The sequence below is a fragment of the Sorex fumeus genome, unplaced genomic scaffold (assembly GCF_029834395.1).
Source record: "Sorex fumeus unplaced genomic scaffold, SorFum_2.1 ptg000122l, whole genome shotgun sequence".
Classification (NCBI taxonomy): domain Eukaryota; kingdom Metazoa; phylum Chordata; class Mammalia; order Eulipotyphla; family Soricidae; genus Sorex; species Sorex fumeus.
The window spans coordinates 54200938-54216462 of record NW_026606179.1 but is presented as its reverse complement, the minus strand read 5'-3'; the positions used below and the strand labels follow the sequence as shown (position 1 = coordinate 54216462).

Below are 15525 nucleotides of genomic sequence, written 5' to 3'. Positions count from 1 at the left end.
CTCCCTCCCTCCCTCCCTCCCTCCCTCCCTCCCTCCCTCCCTCCCTGTCTTTCTCTCTTCTTCTGTCTGTCTCTCTCTCTCTCTCTCCCTCCCTTTCCCTTCTTCCCTTCCTCCCTTCAGATGCCAAGACCACCGTGATGCCTTCCCACAGAAAGACTAGCCAGGAATTGGCCTTTGTAGAAACTATTCATTTTCCATATTTTGTGGGTGTGACAGCCACCTGCCACCTTGGGGTATTGCAGCCAGGGTCACGGTGACTGGAGCAGGCCCTGGGTCTAGATAGTGTTCCTCTCTCCTGTGAACTGAGTGCTCGCTCCTCCCACCCCTCGAGCGCCACCCAGTGAGGGCACAGAGGTGGCCCCAGCTGATAAAGCTGACCACCCATCCAGGAATCTGAGAGGGACCTGGGCTGGGCTGACTGTGTTTAACTCTGCACACCTTCTTTAATGCCTTCCTCTGCCTCCCACCTCAGACTAGGTGTGGTTTTGCAGAAATGATACAAATTCACAAATGCACATTATGCATAGAAAAGCACAAAGAAGAAACTGGAGACCTTCCAGATGCTCCCAGCACCTATTTCCCGGAGCTCATGTGGGGTAAACTTAGTGCAGACGTCATGGATGGCCAATCTTACTTTTTTCCCCTCCTTCCTTCCTTTTATTTTTTGTGCAAAATAAGACTATACTCTGTAGCACTGTAGCACTGTCCTCCCTGTTCATCGATTTGCTTGAGCAGACACCAGTAAAGTCTCCATTGTGAGAATTGTTGTTACTGTTTTTGGCATATCGAATACACCACGGGGAGCTTGCCAGGCTCTGCCGTTCGGGCGGGATACTCTCGTTAGCTTGCTGGGCTCTCCGAGAGGGACAGAGGAATCGAACCCGGGTCGTTTGCAAAGCAAACGCCCTACCCGCTATGCTATTGCTCCAGCCCAAGACTATACTCTACTTATTTAAAATTGTGATGCATATTTCTCAGGAAATAAAACCAGTCCTGCAAATATTTTCTATATGAGAGACATAATCCTACACGTTGGGACTTGGGGCCTTGGGGAAAGTCTCGAAGCCTCCCCAGCCCTCAAGTCTCCATCCTTAGAATGGGAGTGATAAGAAGTGTTTCGTTTCTTTAATAGGCTGAAATGAGGGGCTGGAGTGATAGCATAGCAGGTAGGGTGTTTGCCTTGTACCTGGTCAACCCAAGTTTGATCTCCAGCATCCCATATGGTCCCCGCCAAGCCCCACCAGGAGTGATCTCTGAGTGCAGAGCCAGGAACAAGCCCTGAGAAGTGCTGGGTATTATGCCCTCCCTGACCGAACCAAAAAAAAAAAAAACAAAAAACAAAACCCCAAAACCAACAAAAAAACAAAGCCCAAGCAAAACAAAAGAGGCTGAAAGGAGTTAAAATGGACATGTCTGTCAGAGAGTGCCTAGCAGATAGCCTGCGACAGACAGACACCAAATGTCACTAGGGTATCTTCAAAGAAAGAGATGGGGAAGCAAAAAGCAGTTTGGACAGCATCTAACTGGCCCCAGCTAGGAAAGGGGGTGGTGGCAGCTATAGCCCTTATTTCAGGGAGTTGAGATTTGAGAAGATTCTGCTCTGAAATCAGCTGGAGTTTGCAGCACCCCCCTACTCTTCCCCTCCCCGCCCCCCATTTAGCTTGGTCCCCCTGGAGGGTGTGTCACTGGCCAAGCCCTCAGGGGCCTGAGCATTGCCGTCCCATCACAGCTGCTTGAGCTCCAGAGCGTCTGTGTTCTGCATTCTGCTCAGGTCAATTGGGCTGGTTATGATTCCTGGGTCCCACACTGTCCCGGCAGCCACCGCTCTGCCGTCATCTGGCACTGCACATGCCTGCGGGGAAGTCTGAGGTCAGCCTAGAATCTTCCCTGGATGGGATTCCTCTGGAATTCGTGGGTGATCCCCAAGACCAGTAACTGCAGTGCCTGAGGCCCCATCATTGAATATTGTACCAGGACAAAAAATGTCCTTAATTAAAAACAAAATGTTTCACCAATGGTTCATTTCTATGTTTGGAGAGACAATAACAAAAAGAAAGTTACCTTTGTGTCTATCTCCCACATTTACCCAAGCTCTTAATTCACCCCACCCTCCACCCCTCTCCCACCCCCAGGTAACCAAAGGAGCAAATGCCCTGTCTACCCTTGTGCAAACATCGCATGGCTATAAAGTCGCTTCTTATTGGTATTTCTTTGTTACACACTGCTGGGAACATACTCTGCTCCAGGCCTGCACTTTGCTTGGTTACTGGGAGGCTACTTTCAGCGCTTATAAATCTGTCTCCTTCTTTTTCATTGTTATGTTTTATTCTGGGCTGGAGCAATAGCACAGTGGGTAAGGCGTTTGCCTTGCACATGGCCAACCTGGATTCAATTCTTCTGCCCCTCTCGGAGAGCCCGGCAAGCTACCAAGAATATCTTGCCCGCATGGCAAAGCCTGGCAAGCTCCCCATGATGTATTCGATATGCCAAAAATAGTAACAACAAGTCTCACAATTTGTTGTGAGACGTTATTGGTGCCCGCTTGAGCAAATTGATGAACAATGCGTAAACAGTGCTACAGCGTTACGTTTTATTGTACCATGACACCATAACATTTATTTAACCAGTCTCCTTGGAAGGCTGCTGGCTCACCGTCTTTGTTCCTATAACCAACATCACAGTGAATATCCTTTGTGGTGTGTTGACATCTACAGGGGAGTTCCTAGGGGTGGCATCACGAGGCCACAGGCACAGAGGTAGGAAGTGTTGACTGCTGCCGCCATCTCGCCTTCCTCTGGTGGCAACTCGCCCCCTTTCCCATGAGAACACCCCAATTAAGAGCCATATCCAACTTCTGCTCTTTCCAAACTGGAGAGAAAAACTGTTTCAAAGCAATTTTAATTTGCATTTCATCCAATATCATTCAAGTGGAGCTTGTTTTGTGTAGATCTAAGAGCCATTTTCTTTTATTCTTGGAGTAAACTCTGTTCATCCCTACGCCTTTTATTTTTTGTTTTCTACTGGATTGCTGATATTTTTCCTATTGATTTCTAGATCTTCTCCTAGAAAATTGCATGTGTGTCTTTATTAAAGTTATATGTACAAGTAATAAAAGGGGTCAAACTGCACTACAAGCTGGACTGTAAGAAAGAACGAACCATCCTGGCTTTGCGACAATACGGACCCACCAATTCTCCTCAGAGGGCTGGTTAACAGGACGGTTTTCTTGAGGAGACATGGACGATCAGTTGGTGAACGTACTCCAAATTTTTCTGGGGTGCTTACGCCCACTCCCGAAAAGGCAATTTTTCTCTAACATTTCCATCCATCTCTCTGGAGCACAGCACTCATCCGACTTGGGCTCCTGTGCAGAGCTGGTCGGACAGCTGTTGGGGCAGGAAGAGCCCCTCAACTTTCAGTGGCCCCTCTTGTGCCTTGTCTGAGACTGAGACTCCCCACCTGTCAGCCTCACTGGGAAGCTTTCCAGCAGACTGTTGTTTTGTTTTGTTTTTTGGGTAACTCACTTCGATCCTCTTTCTAGCTTCTAAAACTTGCTGAGGTCTCTCATTCCTTGGTTGCACTCTCCTCTGCACCCCTACATCCTGGGTTTCGTTTCTACTTTTATCTAGGAGAAATAAGAGGGGGTCTGGCCATCCTGTGGGCTCAGAGAGGGGCTCTTGTCGGACTGTACATTCTCGTATTTTCTTCTGCTCTGGGGGTGTGAGTTCAGTCTTCCTATCTCCTTTGGAATCTCCCCTAGAGCACTGGGGCCGGAACACTGGCCTGTCTCTGAGGCAGCCAAGGCTGACATGACGTGCCTTCCGCATGTGGGTGCCCTTGTGGGTAGGTTTCCGTTGCCTCTTGCTTTTTTGAATTTTCTCCTTTTATTCTCCACTCCAGGATCTTCGCTGTGCTTCTCCCCATAGTGCGTAAATGAGCCCCGTGGAAGGTTTGACGGTTTGACGGGAGCAAGAGAGGGGGATGGCAGTGCCATTTACAGCTGCCAGGCAAGAATGGTCTGCCACACCCTCAGATGGCACATTGACACCTCCATAAGTGTGCTACCCTGCAGGGGTCCTTCCCTGGGGCCTCCACACTGCCTCCCTCCTCCTACCAGCCTCCCTCCCATCTCCCCAGACTGAGTCGCTCTGGCTTCTGCATCCTTCCTACCCACAGCCCCACAGGACCCACTGCTTTCTGTGACGGCGTCCCAGGGTACTGGGGATGACCGTACAGAGCCAGAGGCCTGGGGAGCTGGTGGGCTGCTTCCTCCCTGGGCTACACTCTGGTTCCTCAGGATCTGGAGGGAGGGAGAAAGGGAGGGAGAGAGGGAGGTGTGGGGCTGGGCTTTGGCCTAGTGTCTCGCCCCTTTGAGTGTGAAGTTCTGGTCAGATGGAGACAGAAATGAAAAGATGGTTCTGTTTGTGGGAAGTCCCCCTTTCCTAAGTGGGGACTGCACAGTATGGGCAGGAACAGAAAGGGTATCAGAATGACCATCAGTTTCCTGATTGAGATCGGAATTCATTTAGGACTCATTTAGGACTCATTTCCTGTGTTCTCCCCTGACTGTTTCTTGGATGCGATGTTGCTGGCCTCTTGATAATGCTCTTCCTTTCTCACATACAGCCCGTACCCCGCTCCCCAGTGCCCCTGGAGTCGCTAGGACAGCCCACCACTGCGTTACCTCAGGAACGAGGGGCAGTGGTGACTTATCACTCTCACAGATGAAGAAGGGGCTGCACAAGGAGAGCAGAATGCTCACAGGCAGGCTGGAAACGTTCTTCATGACCAACGGCTGGTACTCAGGCTCCAGGACGCAGCTGGGTGTCTGTGAGAAGGGAGAGGAAACTGTGAGCCCCACCAGCCTCTCACAGCGAAAGTCTCGCTGCCACTGTGACCAGTTGACCCTGTCCCTCGGCCCCCTCCCCATCTGGTTTTCTCAATAGCTGAGGTTTAGATAAGGTGTTTGAAATGTCTGATGAACTACCGGGAAGTGAATCCAGATCAATCAGAGAACACTGATTAGATTTATCATTCTCTGCTGCCTGCCTCAAAAAACAACAACCACTTCGGAACGTGGCACTTGTGGGCAAAAGTGCTCTGCTCGAAGAGCCTCAGGGTCACGGCATGGGGTCCCATGGGTGCACGATGCCATGCAGAGAATGCAGGAATCATTAGAATGCAGGAAACGTTCTTCCTTAAACAATATTCTTTCATGCTGAAATTTTTCAATTTGCAAATATATTTTTCTTATTATGGTGGTTAATGCTGCTATTTCCCCCAGCCCCCACCATTTCCCCCTCTGATAACGCTCGGATAATGCATTTAGAATCATCGTGTCACTCTATTAGGTATGTCAAATTTAATTTTTAAACCAGAAGAAGCGTAAGCAGCAGATCTGAGCTGAAAGTTCTCAGGCTGGTTTTCCTCCTTCCGATGGGGACCATCTTATTTCTTTTATGCCTGGCCGAGGGTTAGCGTCCATCAGCGGGAGGGCACCAGAACCTCTGCTGTCGCCCCCACAGGGAGCCTCCCTCCAACCATGGCCCAGATCTTCCAACAACGCTAAGCTGAGCTTCCTGTCCCCTTGTTCCGATTTGCTTTCTCTCTGAGTTCCAACTCTATTAAATCCGTCTGACCCCTCCCTTTGATCTGACTCTGCTTCTAGCTCCACTGTGGTCCTGCGGCTCTGAACGAACTTGGGTGATGAGTGTCTGTAGCGTCCCGGCTACCACCACAAGTAGTGCAGACTGGGTGGTTTACATTCTGGAAACTGCATGTGTCACAGGTCAAGGGCCCAGCAGAGCCAGTGTCTGGTGGGGGCCTCATGCTGGTTTGTGGACAGGACCTTCTCTCTGAGTCCTCAGATGAGTGAGAGAGAAGCTGTTTCTGCCAATTCTCAGAAGGCCACGATCTCTTTCAGGAGAGCCCCGACCCCAGGATTTAACCGGCTGGACCCACTTCAAAGGGTCTGGGAGGAAACCCAATGGGCACCAGCCCTAAAGGTGATGGTGCCCCCTGCCTTGGTTGTTCCCCCTGATTCCTCTGTGTGCTCCTGGATTCAGTTTACTCCTCTCCATGGTAACGAAGGTGCTGGGCTCCCCTTGTTTGCACACCTAGCTGCGGGCAGGAAGGAGGCAGCCCCCCTCCCCCCAGGCCTTTCCAAGGCTGCCTCAGAACTGTCTCCTCAGGGGCATGCGCAGAGATCATGGCTGCAGGTAGCTGTAGGGAGGAATCCACCCCTGGTTGGTTTGGGTATGAGGCCATCTGGAGAGGGGCTAAGGCACAGGACGGCCCTCCTATTGGAAAATGATCCCCGCCCTAGGCATAGTCTGTCTCCCCAGAGAGCTGGGACAGGTTTGCTCCTGGACAGGAAGCAGAGTGGTTGCAACTGCCCTTCATCCCACAGAGATGTGGGGCTGATCTCTCTGGCTGAGGCTGACGCAGCAGACGCAGTGGACGGAATCTGAGGAGTCAGGAGAGAAAGATCCTCCCTGTCCTTTAGAGCCTAAGGCACTAAACCAGCTCTATTTGCTTTGAGCCAGGAAGGAGATGGGACCGATGGGTGCTAGAGAATCTTGCTTGAACACCAAGAAGGAGCTGGGTGAGGAAGAGGCATGTGTTAATTGTCCCTGATGAGGAAATAAATAGTGAAGAACAGGGCTTGGACAGATTCCAAATTAGTGATATTTGGGGAGGGGGTAGAGGGAAGGACAGAGGGTGGAAACAACTGAACAAGGACTAGTGAGGCAATGCATTTCCACACTTAATATGTGTCATTTTATTCTAGGGATGAAATCCAAACAATAGATACTTTTTGCAAGAATATGCTTTGAAAAAAAATAAACCCAAGGTTATGGATATAAAGAAAAGGAACATTACCCACACTTTATTTTTATGAGTGTTTATGGGCTTAGGAAAAAAAACTTAACAAGAAACGAAGCTGCAAAATTAATGTATACTGTAATGTATTGTGCAGATAGCTATCAGTGAGCTATCAGCTTGCTGAATTTTCTCTGGATAGTTTGGAGAAAATAGGATACAAATGTGATGCAGCTGCCACCAATAAGTGTCTTTTCTGACCAAAAAAGGGAAGAATTTGAAACAAAGCAAGAGTGGCTCTATACTGACAGAGGAATTCTTTTCTTTATATGTCACCTGGCACTGTTCCAGCTTCTTTGGGTCCTGAAATAGAGACCCTTGTGCCCTGCTTGGCTGCCTGGGCTGGGTTTGGACTGACTCAGGGGCGGTGCTCACTCATGGAGTGAGGGACTCCAGCTTGTCCACCCCCCCCCCACCATCTGCTCCCTTAACCAGTACTGTCCCTGCCAAGGTGCTCAGGGACCCTCTCCAGCTTGAGGGAAGTGAAGGGGACACCTGAAGAGTCCCAAGTTGCATCCTGCAGAGAAATCTGCGTTGCTCAGTCTCCCATGACCCACCAGGCCCCATCACCTACCTGCCCAGAACTATGGGGAGTTAGGAACAGCAACTGGCCCCTTAGTTTGGACTGGGTCACGCACAGGCGGACCCAGTGAGGGACAACAGGGACAGGTGTGCAGCGGGCGTGACAGTGCATTCAGAACTACCCGATCCACAGGAATCAGCACCTTTGAGTGCCAGGTCTCAGGAAGGACAGGGGAAGTCAAACTTTCCCCACGACTGACACTTCAGAGGTACAAAGGCCCAGACTTAGGATTTTCAGCTGGATGTGCATTGGCCTCCAAAGTTTCAGAAAGACGGGGAACGGGTGGGCAGGGGTGACAGGGCCCTCGCCCCGCTTACCTTCTCTAGCCGGTAGGTGAGCTGTTTGGTGGACAGTTGCAGGAGTGGCTCAATGAACTCGCACAGGACCCGCACGGTCATCACCTGGTTTATCCCCTGCTGTGTCCCGATCATGGCGTGGCACACCAGCCGCTCCTGGACTACCTGTGGACATGTGCCGGGGACAGTCAACGGACTGACCGCAGTGTCCTCCCTGCAAGAGGGGCCCCAGGAAGTGCCCATTCCTTCGAATACAACATTTGCAGGGGTCACACAGTCAAGTTGGGATGGTTTTATGTCTTAGAGGGGTCAGTTGCAATGACATTGTCAAGTTCTCAGTCTATCTCTTATCTCTGTTTCTATCTCCGCCCCCCACCCCCAATTCTCCCTGGGACTCAGGGCTTTCTCCTGGCTCTGTGCTCAGGGAACACTTCTGGCAGGTGGGGTGGGGGCTTATCCAAGGCCTGGGATCAAACTGTGGTCGGCCATACACAAGACAAATGCTTTAACCCCTATACTATCTCACTGGCCCCTGAGAACCTACTTTAAGGAGAAGCATTTTAAGGCTTAAGGGCATGTACCTACAGAAGCAAACAGGAAATTCAACTGAGCTGAACTGTGAAAGCAAAGGCTGCTACCATGGAAACCACTCTCCTCCTCAGACAACCTTCCAGGGGCCCGTCTCTGACAAGGGTTATGGAGGAGAAAAATCGCTTCCACACCAACATGCCACCCTCTTACCCTGGGGTGTGCAGAGTAGCCTTGGAGGGTCACATTGATCGTCTGGCCTGGTTGGAGCTCCATCCTGATAGGGTGAATCTGAAAAACGGGGTTCTGGGGATCCTTGGAGCCCTGGAGTGTGGGGAATTTCTTCCTTGGCCTGATCTTGGGCAGGCTCTTCCTGGCCTTGGGCTGGAAACCTTCATTCATCCAGAATAGCTGCTGGGCCCGGCGTCCTTTATTGGTCAGTTTGAAGCGGTACACGTAGGTGTCCAGGCTGGAAAGGGTGTCCAGACAGGAGGAGAGGAATCAACTTTCAGGTGGGCTGCTCTTTTCATACCCTTGGGATCAATTCCTTGGCCATTTGAAATGTGAGTGAATAATGAATACCGTGTAAAAACAAGAGGCTAGAGAGATAGCACAGTGGTAGGGCGTTTGCCTTGTGCGCAGCCAGCCTGGCTGAGCCGGGTTCGATTCCTCTGCCCCTTTCAGAGAGCCTGGCAAGCTACCGAGAGTATCTTGCCTGGGCGGCAAAGCCTGGAAAGCTACCTGTGACGTATTCAATATGCCAAACACAGTAACAACAAGTGTCAAAAAAATGGAGACGTTACTGGGCCCGCTCAAGCAAAATCAATGAACAACAGGAGGACAGTGTTTTACTGGCACAGACAGTGCCAGTAAAACCAAACAAACAAGCAGGAAGCTCAAGAGAGATGCCCGAAGAGCAGTAGCAGGGTGGGGTTGGTCCCCAAGATGCTGAGTCCTGAGGAGGAGTCTGGGACAGTGACCGTCATTCCCCATCCATAGTCTTTCTTTGTGGGTTAAGACCACCGGAGACCCTAGAAAACCAGCTAAACTGGCCAGTTTTTGAAACAAATTGTCCTCATTTAAAGATATTCTTTCATCCATTCATCCTTATTTATTTAATCATTTTGGTTTGGAGCCACACCTGGCTATACTCAGGGCTGACTTCTGGCTCTACACTCAGGAATTACTCCTGGCGATGCTCAGGGGACCCGCTGGGATGCCAAGGATTCAACCTGGATTGACTACACGCAAGGCAAGAGCTCTTCCAGCTGTGCTATTGCTCTGGCACCCTCACTCTCCTATTCTGCAAATATTTATCCAGAATCTCTTCACTGTCTGGGGACTTTCCAAGATACTGGAATTTCTAAGATACTTGGCTTTCTACATCTTGGACCTCTAAGATGGGTTTTGCTTGGAATTTAAACAGATTATTTTTGACTTTTTTAGGGAAAAAGATGTAGAGGATTTAAAAAAATATTTTAAATTGCATTAGGTTTTGAGATTCCATCTAATTTGCACCTTTGAAGGCAAAGGCTTCACATCTGACCGTTCCTCACATAAGGCGTGCCAGGAGGATGCATTCAGAGCCACACTCCCTTCTGTTCAGAGGGTCGACCCCGACCCGGTACTACCCGTTATTTAAATATTCTACTGTAGCTTTTCATTTCGGGAGCCAGCTGCAACCACGTCAATGACCGGTCAAGGAGGCAATCAGAGGCAGACTACTAAAATCCAAAACTCAAACCCAAATGACTGCCTTCGCAATACCTGATGATATACACTGGCAGTGAATTTCTCCCTTGCTAGAGATTTTCTATGTAGGTTACTAGGAGAACAAAACTCTCTTCCCTACACTCGAGGGGTCAGCAGTTTTTAGGGGTCAGAGAGGAGAGCTCTTGGTGGGCTGGGGGGAGGGTCAGAACTGGTCAGGGTACAGCCACTTCGAGTTGGTCTGAAGAACATGCTTCCCCCGAGCCTCTTCTGAGGCTAGGGGAATGCAGCTTAGAGAAAACAACCTGGTGAGGGCCAGGAAAGGCTCAAGGCTGGAGGATCCACCGGGATGGGGCCAGTGACACAGGGAAAGTGAGGGACTGCGGGCCTCCGTTATTTACTTCAAAACAACTTTCTAAAATTGACAGCGGTAAAAAAGGCGTCGTGAGCGCTGCCCTACCTAAAATGCGCTCCCAGATTGAGTTCTGGAGCAAAGGGCTTGTCGGAGACAATGGTAGAACCAAAGCCAGAAGCCTGGACAGGAACGTGGTAGGTGATGCTATTTTCAATTTCCAGCACGACTGTGTCTTTGAATGTCACTGTGTCATTCAGGTTGGCGGTCAGGGTCAGTTGGACATCGGCTTCTGGGGGGACCAGGCCTTGACTGGGTTCAATCGTCCACAGGGACTTTTTGTGTGCCTGCAACACAAGACGACAAGTGATCAGTGAGGATATTCTTGGCATTTCATTCTGCCCATGTCAAAGCCCTCGAGACTTCAAATGCCTGGCACTGTGGAATGCGACATCAGAGACAAACAAGATTTTTTCCTCCCCCCCAATCAAAGCAGCTGGGTGTTTGTTGGCTTTTCCCCTTTTCAAAGAGCACCCCGATTCTGAAGAGCAAACCTACAATTCTGCTTTTGAATGCTCTGTGAAGATCTCTCTTTCTCAAGCTGACAGCCCTGTCTCACTAACCAGCTTCTGCTAATTATCTGCTCTCACTCATCTCTGAATGCCGAGGTCTCAGCAGAAGGGATGCAGTCCCTTCAAGAAGGTGGAGTTGTTGAAGGAGAGGCTTTTCAAATGCAAAGTGTCTGTGACGGACTGTGAGGATGAGCAGCCCCACAGGAAGTTATCCTGTTTGCTATGATTTCCTCATGCTCCAATTTGACTTGCTGCAATTCCAGACACATGTGGAACTATGAGAGTTGGCCTTGAGCCCCATGGGTAGGTCTACTGCCACTTGTGCTTGGCTGCTCCGAGCTCACTCTCTCTCCTCCCAAAGGATATGGGTCTCAGCCTGGCTGTCCCATTGCAGACCGCCTGTCTGCTCCTCCCACTTCTGTTTTCACCCCTGTGCTCTATTACCATCTCTTAGTGCATAATTGAGTTATTCATCATGTTTGTTTCCTTGCACTAGAACATAAGCTTCCCCTTGAAGGGATTTTTGTCTCCTGTTCTTTTGGGGGCGAGGGACCTCCCAAGAGGTGCTCAGGAGGCTCCGGGCCCCTGTGGATTCTCAGCCAGCCAGGGCTGGTCTGGCTCACTGTAGGCACCTCAGGACACCATGATGCATGGTGCCTCGGTGACATCCTGAGGGTGTGTGAGGGGGGACAGTACTTTTGTCATTTTTGTTTCTGTTGGTATTATTCACTGACCTGTCCCTAGCATCTGTCACTGAGGTTGGTTTATAATGAAGCTTATGAAATATCTGGTAAGTCAGTTAATGTATCTGCCATTTAATTTAATCCTTGGAAGTCTGCCACTTCTTTTGTCACCTCAAATAACTTATTCCAGATTTTGGTAATTTAAACAAGTAAAGAATCTCTTCCCTATATTAAGGAGAGATATGTTTTTGGCGCTTCCCTAAACAGGTATTTGGTTTGCCCCCTTGGAGAAATCAATGCATAAGACCTTTCTCCTTTGTTGAGTGCCCTTGACCTCCCGTGTTCAGCTTTCAGAGACATGCTAGGGTAAAACAGCTCCAAAGTGGAACAGCTAGTTAAGCCTCGAACCATAAACAAACCGCTCTTGCTGAAGCCTCTGACTGGGTCTGAAAGTTCAGATTCTGCTTTCTCGATGGGATAACCCTTTCTCTAAGGTGTCAAGGGATTCTCCCTGGTTTGGGGGTACAGGTGAACTTAAAGGCGTCTAGGTAGGAGTTTATTCATCATGCTTGCATTTATTTGCACACCCAGCTGGGATCTGCTAGCTGTCCAGAATCTGCGCTTTGCTCTCTTTCGTATCTGAGAAGGCCCCATGGGGTGAGTCGTTGTTTCTACCTCACTCTCTCCTAGTCTGATTCTGGGAGTGTGTGACTTCCCTAACGTAGCTGTCCTAGAGCCTCTCTGCAATTTTCATCCTTTCACATTTTGTGACTGTAGGATTTGGAGGATTTCTTGTGATTTCATTCATTTTCCCCACATGATTGTGTGATACGGCCGGAAGTCAGTCGCCCACTGCATTGAGGACCACAGACGAGTGAGCCTAAGGGTGTGCTCAGCGCAGGCACTGGCTCCAGGCCCAAACTCACTGCCTCCCCGCTGCAAGGCAGGAGCCGTAAGCCGCTGAGCTAGCCCGGACCCTCTGCATCTTTCCCTATCTTCCAGCCCACTTGCTCTTCCTTCAGCATGTGTAAATCACTGTTAAAACACCTACTCTGCTGCAAATTTTTAAAAATTTCTTTCTGAATCTGGGTCTTATTATTTATATATTTTAATCCATTAACATCTTTAAAAATTCTACTGGTGAACACTTGGCCTAGGCATTCTTCCTTGCCCACCCTTAATAATCTGCAAGTTTGTTTATATAACTGTAGGGCTTTTGGGGTGAAAGTCACAATTTAATGTTCAATGTTCCCTGGTCCAGCGTTGTGGGGGCACAGGATGTCTCTGCCCCAAATGGGTGGCTGCACAGGCAATCAGGGAACCACAGTGCAAAGGAGGCCAGGGAGGCAGTGGGAGGGAGAAGGAAAAAGTGTTCCCTGGAGCAGAGACAGAGGAGACCCTTTGATGGCAGGAAGTGTATGCCAAACACAGTTTCTTTTTTTTTTTTTAAACACATTTTCTTTTTCCTCCAAATGGGAAATTGAGCTTCATGCATAGGGTGATCCCTAATTATATTTTATTATTGATTAATGAAAGCCAAATGTATGCTACTTAAACTGCACATATGGACAATTCTCTCAAATCATTTAACAAAAAATATCATATCGCTATTTTAATTGCTTGATTGTTTAAATCAACTCTGACCATCCTGCTCTTTTAGTTGGGAAACACTTGCATGGATTAATTTTCATAGAAAATATTTAGAGACACACAACAAACAATACATTAGCAACAGGCTGGCAATGTTGGGCCAGGATGTGACTTGGGTAGTAAAGTGCTCGTGGAGAGCGTGAGAGGGGCTGGTTCCATCCCCGCAGCACCACACAAACCCCTACCCCAACCTCCAGGAGGTCTGCAGGCCCCAGCACTAAAATGAAAACAATTAAAAGCAGAAAGGAAGAGATCACTTAGAAGCTTCAGGGATACTGGTCCCGAGGCAACGGCCAACTCTCCCCTTCACCTGAGATGCTGGCAATGCCAGCCTTCAAAACACCCCTGGGTCCCTGTATTCTTCTGGGCTGGGGGTTCACCAGCAGGGGGCCTGTCCTTTCAAGCCAGGGTAAAACGTGTTCTGTGGGCTGCACTCCAGAGGGGGTTCTACTCCCAAAGAATCCCTCCTACTCGTGTTTCCTTGGGATAGGCTCAGCAAGAGGAGAAAGAGAGAAGAGAAATGCAGGAGGTGTCGTCAGGGCCTCAGCTCCCAGTATAGCTGCAGAAAATCAGAGTTCCGCGGGGCAGCCTGAGGATGAGAAAAGCAGGAGTCTGCAGCTTGCAGGGAGCACCAGAAAGTGCCCTGGGCAGGATCGCATGGGGTGGCAGGACCTGGGATATCGCTAAAATACAGATTCAGTTCACCTGCATACTTGGTCAGTGGCTTAGCCATTCAGGACAGCCCCACAGAGACTTCAGTAAGAAGGTTCCAATATTTATTTGCTTACTTGTTAATTATCTGCAGTGTGGGGGTCGGACCCAGAGCCTCACGCATGCAAAGCAAGTGTTCTGCTGCGCTGCAGCCTCCGAGCCCTGCTAGGGCATCTACCACAAACCCAAATGCCGACTCCCCCAGTTTATAACAGGAAAAATCCTACGCATCACACCAGAATGCTAATTCCACTTCCTCTAGGTCTGAAAGTCAGCACTGGAACTAATATATTAAAAATATTTAATAAATGAAGCCAAGAACAGTTCCCAGGATCAACATTGTTTATAAGAAGAATGTCAATGCATGTAAATGAGGAAACTTTAGTTTTTGTATTAATGAAAATTAGAGGATTAGCTCAAAGTTAAGAGTTCTGTCCATGGCTTTCCATACAAGGTACTTCTAGTGACATTGGTGTAAAAGAAACAATTAAGCATTAGTGTCACATTAGAGAAACTGGACCAAGGTAGGATATTTGTAAGATAATTATCTCTGTATTCAAAGGACAGTTGTAGAAAATAATGCTGGCTTTTGTTTGACTCAATCTTTTTCCCTAAAATTTTCTCATTTCTACTTATACCAAATTAGCCTGAAGGGAGTATTAAAATGTTGAGAAAAGTTAGCAAAGTATGTCTTTCCGTGAAAATAAACTGCATTTGTTTATAATTTTATCTTAAAACATTAGAAACCCAAAGAATCCGCATACCTTTAATTTTCAGGATCATAGATTATTATTAGCAAGAGAAAGTTTGACTTACTGAATTTTCAGGCTGACTACACAATCAAAATGACACACGCAAATCACAATCAATTTTCTCCTTAGACTGCAAGTCTTTCTTTGGTTTCTTTAAGTCTTCTATCTCAGATATGGAAATGCTAGCTCCCGTAACAGGAAGGTTCCTGTTATCAGGGAGTCAATTCTGGCTCATTTCCAGTTCTCAGGAATTCCAAAGGGTGGGCCTCTGCTCGATCAGTCATTTGGGTAGACCTCCTACTTCCGATTCTGGCATGTTTACTTTGTGATTTCTAAGGGCCTTGGACCTTGACATCAGGCTGGACAAGCAGAAGGAAGAGAGAGTCAGATTCTATGCCTGAGTCTGGGTACACCCTGCCTCTGCCCACTTGTCATGCTAAAGGGGCTGGGAAATATCCTCTGGCTTTAGGTTCAGGAGAAATGGGAGTCTGTGGGGGAACTGCCAGCCTCTCTGTAACGCTGCCTTGTTGGTTCTGCTCCACTGCCCAGGCCTCAGGAGAGTGGACTTCTGAATGCCAATGCCTTCTTTCCTGTCTACCTGTTTATTGTCCTGTTCTCACCCTGGCACAGGTCAGCCGTCCGCCCAGAGTGGAGACAGTGGAGAGTCGCTGTCACGGGTGGGCGTGCTTGTCCAAGGTGGGAACATTTGTTTCCAGTGGACAGGGACTACTCCTTTTCTGACCCTGTCACAAAGGTTGACTGCTCTAGAGCCAAGGAGAATCTGAAGTTGCTCCCTGGGGCTGAAT

General features: G+C 48.9%; 1 protein-coding gene across 1 annotated transcript in view; it reads right to left on the bottom strand.

Annotated features, from left to right (window-relative positions):
* HYDIN (HYDIN axonemal central pair apparatus protein) overlaps nucleotides 1–15525 on the bottom strand; it is a 281658-nt gene that overhangs the window by 94888 nt on the left and 171245 nt on the right. The window contains exons 19-22 of the mRNA XM_056137053.1: nucleotides 10460–10698; nucleotides 8503–8758; nucleotides 7783–7926; nucleotides 4685–4828 (exon numbers count right to left, since the gene is read on the bottom strand). Coding sequence (XP_055993028.1) covers nucleotides 4685–4828; nucleotides 7783–7926; nucleotides 8503–8758; nucleotides 10460–10698 — 783 coding nt within the window. The remainder of the gene's footprint in view (nucleotides 1–4684; nucleotides 4829–7782; nucleotides 7927–8502; nucleotides 8759–10459; nucleotides 10699–15525) is intronic.